The following is a 10,235-nucleotide window of genomic DNA, read 5'->3' on the forward strand; positions in this document are numbered from 1 at the left end:
CCAATGATGAGGTCCCTGCCCCTGGCACACAGTGGGGACGGCAGCTGTAGGGAGGGCTCAGCTGCCCCTGCCCGGAGACAGCCACCTCTGCCCCAGCTTCCAAGGGCCGTTCTTCCCCTTATTGCAGTGGTTGAAATCCCAGCTTAAACAAAAACCAGCCCCAGACTTATTCAAAACATTTATTAGTGTTTAAGGAAAATAATAGTGTGAAAGGTACAGAGCTTTGTGTCTAAAGCCATATGCTTTTTTTTTTTTTTTTTTTTTTCTTTTTTTTTTTACAAGCTTATTTGGCTGCGAATTCTACATGAGATAAAACTAGTATGTTTGTTCTCCCAGAGATTTGGATTTAAGGACAGTTTGTCTTTTTTTTTTTTTTTTCCTTTTAGTTCAGCACTTTAAGTTAGGACAGCATTTTCCAGGGTTTATTGGTATCTTTTTCCAGCAGGCATTTTGCTTCTCCCAGTATTCTCATTCCAGAACAAGGCTCATTCCAGATGCAAAGCGTAAAGGAAACATTCATACCTTGGCTTTGAAGCTAAACCTCCTCCATGAACTGCGAGTTCATAAGGAATGTTAATTAAAGCATCATACAGTATCTAAATGGATTTTTTTTCGTTTTTTTCACTTTATAAAGAATTAAGGCTATGTAGATGTCACAATAAAATACTCTCAGGTAAAATGCACCCTATTTGTTAGACGTGAACGAAGGTTTAACAATAAATAAATGATTTATGCTGTCAATAACATTATGGAACTGTATAAAACTATATTTAAGTAGCTTTAAACATTAAAAAAAAAAACCATACTAGTGGCATGAATATATACAACACAGGTCATGACGTACGTTTAAATTATCATAGCCAGCAGTGTTCTTTTTTTTTAAATGGAGACACTATAATAAATAGAAATGTTAAATATTTACAATAATAGCATATGTGGAATCAGTAGATGAACACATAAAATCTTCACACACAGAGGAAAAAAAAAAAGTTATGCCTTATACAAAAATCCCTCCCACCCACTGCTTGCCCACCCGCCCCAAAGAGATTTCCATTGACAAAGGGGAATATACAATTTTCCCCACTCAGAACAACAAATGAATACAAATAAAACTGTATGCATGCTGAGGTGATATGTTGATGGAGACATTCAAGGATGTATAGATCTGTATGTTTGGCTCCCATAGATGAATCGGACCTCCAACGAAAGAGATGTCCTGTGTTACTCTGATGTGTGAACATGATGTCGGTAGTGATTTGTTGGTTGTTTTGTGGCTTTTCTTTTTTTTTTTTTCTTCTTTTTTTTTGTGCTAAAATGCCTGAATTGTCTTTTTGGTTCGAGCTTGTTCTACCTGGTGGCCAAATGCCACCAACGGGGAGAGGACACTCACTGGAAGGAGCTCTGCTCCTTGGGTCAGGGCAGCCTTTGTCACTGCATTGGGTCCGATCCCACATCTTCCCAATTAAGTTGAAGAAAACTTTGTCACTGAACACAGCTAGAACCATTGGGATCAAGGTCACTTTGAACAAGGCCTGGTGATCACACAGAGACATCTCTTCAACTTAGCGGTTCTCTCTTGCTTCCTACATGGCTTCTATTAAAAGTACTGCCTATAAATTCTGCAGGTGGATACATGCATTAAACCCTGAATATAGCTATTAGGAGCTGTGCTCACTTAGCAGTAGCTAAAATCTGAGTTGGAAATCGTAGCCAAATTCCAACACCCTCTACTGTTTATACAGCTTCTTCCCACCATGCGACAAACGTACATTGGTTCGCTGGGTACGTTCTGTCCCTACTCAACTGCCTTCCTGCCCCCACAGCTCTCCTCGCAAACTTTCTAAATAACTAGGCTCAAACTCTTGGTGCGATTCCCACTTTCTAAGAAAATTCAGTCTGCCTCCAGAGGAAGCTGAAGTATTCACTCTTGTGTCCCCATGGGTGCTGTCCCCTCCCTTTCCAGTATGATATCTAGGGATAAAGGATTGCAGGTCTGCAACCTGAGAACTATAATTGCATAGGGGGTAGGAGAGATGCTCCAAACATCTCACTCACACTTATAACTGCTTAAAGACAACAAATTCTTGGCACTCTTGATCTCCAATAAATCGCAACAATTAATGAAGTCAGCCCTCTCTCCCTATCTTTGGCATTTTGATAAACCATGGCTGACAGGTGGGTTACAGTGGGCTCCACGTCCCAACAAACCACACCATGTTAGCTACGGAGAAAGGTTCCAAGGGCTTCTGACACAGCCCTGCAAAGAACACTGTACATGGGGTCCTCCAATGTCTGAGCCTGCGCCCATCCTCTCACACTCGGGTTGTGCATAGGGCAGAGGAGCTGTATCTGAGTGGGGGGATTTAGAGGCTTGTGAAGGAGTTCTTGGGGGCCCTAGGTGGAGTAGGTGAGTGACAACCAGACTGCTCCGTCTGGAAGCTGACTGCCTTCGGTAAGTGACTGGATAAGCAAGTGTCAAGTTATGCAGTGGTTAAAAAACAAATAGGGGGTACTTAAAGTTGGCAGCGCTGCCCGATGGGGACAATGGCTCAGGAGTCACTCAGCAGACAGTACAGAGCTCCAGACCGCACAGTCCCTGCGCCAGAGGCAGGATGGCTATTTCACTGCTGAGTGTCACAGGCAACCTTGAGCTCCTGCCTGCTCAGCCACATGAAGAAACCAAACCCCTCTGGAATTCAGCCATCTGCTACAAGGCTGCGCCTGGAGCCCTTGGAGGTGCTAAGCCATGAGCGGCTGCGTGCCATCTGCCTGAGCCCTCCCGTAACCTTCTCCCCAAGAGGGGATGAAGAAAACAAACAAACAAACGCGCAATGATCCCTACCTCCCAAAAAAAGGGGAAAAAAGAATTTAGTTGGAGACGTTTCGCCACATTTGGCGGCTGCTCAAGTGTTGAGTTTGCTGGATCAATAACCCACTGCCACTGCTCTCCCTTTGCTACTATATACACGGTTGCTGAGGTCCATATATCTTGCAATGCCCTGTGCTTGACCTCTGAATGGGAAATGCTTTGGAATGTCCATAGACGGGAAGATGGACTCAACGGAGGAAGGTTCCAGCAGAGGAGGAGGATATGGGTAATGGGGGTTTGGTGCCTTTTCTCACCTCCGGATGTCCGAGAAGTCGGACAGTTCGTCCGTCCGGTCCATGATCCCATGCGCTCCTTTGGGACCATGGGCCCCAGCCTTCACCCGGGCATGGGCGTTCAGGTGGCCCTTGGTACCTCTCTCTCCCTTGGCTGCTCGTGAGCTCTCCCTGTGCTCAGGCTCGGCAGGGACCAGCACATCCCCACGGCCAGCAGTGGCTTTGCCGGCTTCGCCTGTCTTCTTTTCGGGGCCCAGAATGGCATCGCCGTGCATGGAGGAGGTGCAGAAGCTCAGGATAGAGCAGAGACTTCCCCAGTTCTGTTCGCATTGGGCCTGGACGCTTCTTGTTATTGCTTTTTTCACCTCCTCGCCACAGGTGAGCAGGATGTTCACTAGGTCAACATATGGCCTGGAGGTAAAGGAAACAATGAGAGTCAGAAGGGTTTATCTATCAGTAAACTGGGGAAATGGCCTCCGTGCCTTCCCCTCCCCTCACCCTCAATACTGATCAGTTCATCTCCTGCCACCTGCTTTACTTGGCAGCCAGGGGGGCATAAATCTCTTCCCTTGTGGGCTAGTTCTGCACCATATGTTTATTGTGCAGTGAACTGTGTTCTAACTGCCCATCTCACAGCAAGAAATACACTCAATAGCATTCTGTGGAGCCAAGCCTCACTCTAGTGCTGAGTCTGCCTTAGTTGTCCCTGCAGTGGAGGTGCTCTGGAGATGCTCTTACTTCCACCAGAGAAAGACGAGAAGTCTACAGCCTTTCAAGGTCAGGCTGGATGGGGCTCTGAACACTGATGGAGCTATAGGTGTCCCTGTTCTTTGCAGGGGAATTGGACTAAATGGCCTTTAAAGATTCTACACACTTGGAAAAAGCACTGTCAAATAGAAGAACTGCTATTTCCCACCATCTCTGGTTATCTCTTTCTATGCTCCTTTGTCTCTAACAGCCAGGAGACACAACAAAGAAAGCCAGCCCTGATACACCAGCTTGCTGTGTGCCGGTGAATAGCCAATGCAGAGCACACCCTGACCATCAGTCTGCAACAGGCAGGCATTCCCTCCTTTGAGGGACATTCAAGCAGAGGTTCTCTGTCTTTTCTCACCATCTTCAGACCCCTGACACAGCAGGTGCCAACTTCTGCCAGCAGCAGGATCCAATCTGCACTCACGATCCCTTTATCAGTAAGGCACGTGGAAATCCACTCTGGTGGCACCGAATGTTTTCTTCATTTCTTACAGAGTTAAGCACAGCTTTCAGTGTGTCCCTTGTCCCAGCCAAACAAGGACTCCAAACAAGCCAAGGCCAAATCCCGTTCTGCTCCCACCCATGGCCACGCACAACGCGCCCTCTGAGCACAGGCGGCTCGCTTCCTCCGCCAGGGGTCACAGAGTGCAGCAATTTTAAAATAGTTGCGGTCGCAGGTTTTGTGGGTCAATATTGATGTTGTCTATTGACACAACTGCTCAGCTGTTTGCAGGCAACGCAAGCCGGCCCTAAGGACGTGCCTCAGCCTTGTTGGAAGGAACCATCCCAACAGCAGATCAAGAGTTGCCTGCGCTCAGTGGGACAGGCGGCTGTGGTGGCATGCATGGGATGCTGGTAGGGCACCTTCCACCAGCCCTGTGACTGTGACAAGCCCTGTATGACCACCTCTTCCCAGGAAATGAGTCAGGGGAGATGAGAAAAACCAACAGATTATGATCAGCGTCAGACACTACCCTGATTTTACTCTGCCCAACTGCTTAAGCTCATCGTGAATGACTAATCTTGGAAAGCCCTCCATTCCCCTATCTCAAAATATTTCCCATGTTTGGATTGTTTCTGTCATGAAAAAAAAAAAAAAAAAAAGCTATTTGGAATGTAACAGCAAAAAGTCTGCCAGGGCCTGTCACCACTTCCACCATAGCAAATGGGTCTGACCCACATCCCCACAGCAGCTGACTCTTCAGGAAGAGACTCCGCTGCCTGAATGTGCATCATGAGAGCCAGAATTAAACAGAACAAGTCTGGCTTCTGAACTCTTCAGTTTTGTGTTAAACATAAAATAGAAGATGGAAAACAACTGAGCATATGAAGGGAAAAAAAAAAAGAAAAAATATTAAAATTGGGCATAACCTTTACACAAGATCTTTGGAAGAAAAAGGCTGCTGGTATGACTAAAAAGTGGCTCGGCTGCCAAATATTTCAGGTATTCAAAGCCTGCCAGAGCCCTGCGGATTAATACTAGCCCATTTCTCCTTTACTGTTTTACTTTCTGCATTTCAGCTGGCCTGACCATAGTACCTGAACTGAGCACAAGGCTGCAAGTCAGCAGACGTGATTTTATTTCCAGCCCCGCCACACTTGCCTATTGATCTTGAACAAATTACTTAGGTCAAGAATTTCAGCAATGGCCTCTAAATTTAGGGGTGGGGAAGGAGGCTGGCTGCCTTCTATTTGGGGAGCCCCATGTAAAAAAGCTGAGCTCAGACACTGTGAGATGCTGAAAATGAAGTTTAAGAGGCTCTAAATGAGATGATGCAAATTATAGGTGCTCTATTGAACGACCTGTGTCTTCTCAAACTGAGAACCCCCAGTTCAACTCCCTAGGAATAAGCAGCTGCCTTTGGCCATTCCTGCTTTAGCCTGCTTGTAAAATAAGAGCACCTCAGCTCCTCTTTCTACAGCATTTGGCCCTCGTGTTTCTCATCTGTAAGTGATGGGTACCCATCATCCAGCTTACAGCCACCCAGTGCAGGCTCAGGATGCCCACAGTGCAGTGCTGGTGCACAGGGTGCAGCAGAACCCCCTGATCCCCAGTCATGCTGCTGCTCCAGCCTCAGGAACTCCACAGAAAGGACCTTGATTTCAAGCTGCCACGTTCAGTCTGCACAAACCACAGCAAACAGTTCTGCATTTGAGTAACCTAGCATCAAAGGGCCCCTCTTCCTCTTTGCAGCTGCACCTATGGAGACCACCAATGAAAATGGAAGTCTGGTAGTCAAAAAAGCTTGATTCTGTGAAAAATTAATGTCACAATCACTGGGATATGGGGTTTCTGTGCTGGGGATAGAAAAGCATGTGGTTGCAGGAGGTAGATGTGCTGAGGTCAGCCACTGCCATACTGCAGCTCTGCCTCCCTGTTTGGGAGTAAGCTGTTTGCCTGCAAGGAAAATGGGCTCTGCATTTTGCATTTGTGCACAAAGAGTTGGTAAAAAAAAAAAAGCTTGTGCCTGGCTTGTTACTGCCATGGAGCAGCTTTGATCACTTTGAGCCAGGGTTTGTGCTGCCAGTGCTTGCAGGTAGCCACGTTCCCCATGGAGAGCCACTCAAAATCTGACTTGAGCCTTCACTTTGCAGACCTCTGTGTTTTATTTAAAGGTATCTGGGATTAATAACAGATAAGATGCATGGGAGATAACGTGGGGGATTGAAGCTCCTTCCAGAACAATTAATTGGGAGACATTTGGAAGTATGTATTTAGAGAAGAAATTATCCTGCTGACAACTCTGCCCAGATCTGCTTCCCCCTTCTGCGCTACCTGTCAAGCAAGCAAGCAAGCAAGTCTTCCCTGGCCTATGCAGAGAAAGCATTCCCTTGGTGCTGTACATGGGAAAACAAGGCCAGAAGAAGGCAAAACAGCTTTTGGGCAGATGCACAGCCCCTTGGCACCACCGTGCTCCTGGAAGGAGCTCCCACGCCTCTGACTGCGCTGCGCAGCGGCACTTACTCATGCTGCAGCAGGTCTTTGAAGTGAATCATCTCCACAATGACCTGGACGTTCTCCTTGGCAGCGGAGCAGAGGTCATGCTTCAGGTAGCACTCCCGCTGTAACTGGAACACCATCTCTTTAATGGCTGGGCACTTACGGCTGATGCAGCTGAATTTATGCCTCAAGGCATGAGCCTTACACTTCAGAGCATCTTTAATGAAGGATTTTCCCTGAGAAGAAAAGAAATTCAGGAGGTTGGTGTTTCTGCCCATTAAGCGCGGCAGCTGATTTATGCCCAGCTAGCTGCTCTGCAGGACAATGTCAGGGGTTATTACACTGCTGGGGATATCACTCAGTGGCTGCATTTCCCCTCTTCTCTTTGTTTCCTTGCCCTTAGAGATCACATTGAGTAACCCTGCCTTGCTCTTCCAGAGGAGCTGAACCCATTGGGCTTCCACACAGGCATTATGAGGTTGCTCACAATTCACTTACTCAACTGCTTAGGGGGAATCAAAACCATCCCTGCTTTTCCTCTGTGCTGCTGACACCACACCACCTGTGTCACAGCCTGGCAGCTCCGCTCACTGCCTCCACTCTGCTGAGCAACGAATGTGTGGAAGCCTCCCGCATCTCTTAATTGCATCGGAATCTTTTACACAAATGCTTCTGGAAGACGAGATTCTCACTGCCCTTTATCCAAACGGTGCACCAGCACGGTTCCACTCATACAAACTTAAGATTCACCCAAATCTGTGAGCAGGTTTCATGAGCAGGTTTCATTTCCAAGTTGTTTCAACCCAGAAATGTATTTTGCTGATTGAAGAACTACTCCGGTTATCAATCCCTTCTGCTCCCCCTGCCCCAATTGCCCTTCCCTTCAGTGAAACATGCACAGCACAGTGGGGAAAATGAGGATTAGAGAAAATTGGTATGAAACCCAACCTGACATTCCTTGCGTTTCAGAAAGCAGAGAATGGCTAGTGCTAGCCCTGCTGTTCAGTGCACTGTGAACTCGGAGGCTTTTAGATACCCACATGCTTTAGGAGAAACAAGCCCCTGCAAGCAGTTATCCAGACCCTCTGCACACCCGTGGCAATGTCAGTCTAAGCTCCCCTATGCCAGGCTCTCAGCAGTGCTGTGGAGCTGCTGCTCTCTGTAGGCTGTGTTCAGGCCAGATGCCGCTGGCCCGCCGTCATGCTCTCTCCCCTCCACACTGAAATGGGAGAGGAGGTTTACAAGACATAATAACAGGATGTCTCAATGATGCATAAACGGTCTGAGGAGAAAATGAAGGAGACGAACTTAATACCGCATACCATCCGCGTAATGTATTTTAATGTCAGTGCTTGAACTGAAGGCTGATTTGAATGCGGCAGCTTTAAGAGGCTGCCTGTACTGGTTGTGTGCAAGTCTGGAGAACCATGCTTTAATAACTACACATTGGGAAATGCTTTCTGATACATCTAAATGAGCTTGGGAGCCCAAGCTGCACTGCAGAACCATCTTTAAACAAAGATGACGTAGCAGCTTAAGCCGCTTAATGCTTCTGAAAACCATGCTCATCTATGTCGCTGTTCTGATTTAGTTATCCTGGGAACAGCAGGAAAACATCCTCCCATGGAGCTGAGCAAGGGACAGCCTGGCTGCTGGGACACTGCTCTTGGGTTTTGATTCTGGACCCTTTAATAGAAAAAAATCCTACTGAGGCTGGTCATGTGCAAAAGCAGGTTGCTCCTTAACTTGCTCCTAAGATGTGCTGCAGAGCAAAAACACATGCAAAGTGTATGTGATAAACAAGCATAGGATATCTTGCTGCCTTACCTGGGCATCGAATTTTCCAGCGTTGTGCAGGAAAGTCATGCAGATCTCGTGTAAGCCTCGGATCTCACAAGAATTGTTCTCAAAGCACTCAAACACTCCACATCCCACATCACCGGCATTAACCAGGCAGTGCTGGATCTCAGCTAAAATGAGCATTGATTACAGTTAGCTTGAAGAACTGTTCTGAGGAGCTGCTGGTAGGTAGAGGGGAAGGAGAGAGAGATTTTGCTAACATCATCAGTTTGGAAGAAAAAGCACATATGACAACGGTTATCATACCCACAGCATGCCCACTTTCTGCAGAAAATAGGCCAAAACTCGGGTGCATTATGTTATGAAAGTGATATCTAAGAAACAAGTGCCAAATCCACTACACTTACGTCAGGCTACTTCACATGAGAACTAAGGCTCTGCATTCCTCAGGAGCAGAGGACAGGCGGGATTCTTGCTGTCTGACTGTACAGAGCCCCCATCAAATCTCAGCACCAAAATGAGAGGACACTGAGAAGCTGCTCCCAGCCCAATGGGCTGCTGCTGGCACTGGGAGGTGGTTCCTGTGCTACGGCACAGCGTTCTCACCAGCTGCTGGGTGTCCCCTGGGCTGATGTCTGTGAAGTTAATGGCAAAACTCCCACTGATAAACAAAGTCCTTTGTACTGAGTGTTGCATAAAGCTGAGACTATGTCCTCACCTAGGCAAAAATCAATTGAAAAGACATTTTTATATGTGCATTTATAACATGTAAAGTAGATCTACTGGACCTAGCAGTTACATACATGTTTATTCTGCCTTGTCAGATGTTATGTAATAGCATTAAAAGAATGCTGGCTAACAGGGAAAAAAAAAAACAACCCTAAAATTCTAATTTAGCTTTAAAAAAAAAAAAAAAGAAAAAAAAGATGTTGGTAGCACTGCCACAGGGAAGGGGGTTGCTGCAAAAGCTCAGGGATAAAGTTAAACAGGGGTAGCTTTTAGAGTGGGACCGAGGATGCTAAGAATGTCTGCGCTCCGTGCCCTAGTGGTACCTTTAATTAAAGCTCGCTCCTGGGAGCCTGCCTAATCCCCTCCGAACCGCAGCGTGTTCCAGGCATCCCCTGTGCCGTGCGGTCCCTCTGCCGAGCGCTCGCTGCAACTTCCCGGCTCGGTGCAGCCTCCCGCACGCAGCGCAGATGCGAGTGCGGAGCCCGACGGGGTTCACTGGAACCCCCGGCTCGGAACCGGCTCCTCCTTCCCACTGCCCCGGAGTGCTGCTGGTGGGCACGGGGGGTGGCCAGGGCTCGGCTCCGGGCTTCACCTCGGCGTCGTCCGCCGCGGAGGGCCGCCCCGACAGCGCGCACCGGGGAAAAAAATGGAGCTCTTTGTGGAGCTGCGGAGCGCGGAGCCGGGCTTTTCTGGGGCCGGGAGCTCAGCTGTAGTGCTTGTGTTGGCATCCGGATGCAAAACCCTCGGCGGATCACATGTCCTGGCTCCAGCGTGCTGAGAACTGCACAGTGCCGTGATTCACATGTGGCAGTCCCTAATGGGCATTCGTGCATTCCTGCTCGTGTGTGTTTAAACACGTCTTGCAGCACGGAGAGTGTTAAAAAAAAAAAAAAAAAAAAAAAAAAAA

General features: G+C 47.7%; 1 protein-coding gene across 1 annotated transcript in view; it reads right to left on the reverse strand.

Annotated features, from left to right (window-relative positions):
- Nucleotides 1-255: 255 nt before the first annotated feature.
- Nucleotides 256-10,235, reverse strand: part of STC2 (stanniocalcin 2) — a 10,519-nt gene continuing 539 nt past the window's right edge. Inside the window, exons 2-4 of the mRNA XM_042880730.1 lie at nucleotides 8,627-8,769; nucleotides 6,824-7,035; nucleotides 256-3,513 (exon numbers count right to left, since the gene is read on the reverse strand). Coding sequence (XP_042736664.1) covers nucleotides 3,120-3,513; nucleotides 6,824-7,035; nucleotides 8,627-8,769 — 749 coding nt within the window. The 3' untranslated portion in view covers nucleotides 256-3,119. The remainder of the gene's footprint in view (nucleotides 3,514-6,823; nucleotides 7,036-8,626; nucleotides 8,770-10,235) is intronic.

The sequence above is a fragment of the Lagopus leucura genome, unplaced genomic scaffold (assembly GCF_019238085.1).
Source record: "Lagopus leucura isolate 7727_CA_CO unplaced genomic scaffold, USGS_WTPT01 Super-Scaffold_100027, whole genome shotgun sequence".
Taxonomy (NCBI): Eukaryota; Metazoa; Chordata; class Aves; order Galliformes; family Phasianidae; genus Lagopus; species Lagopus leucura.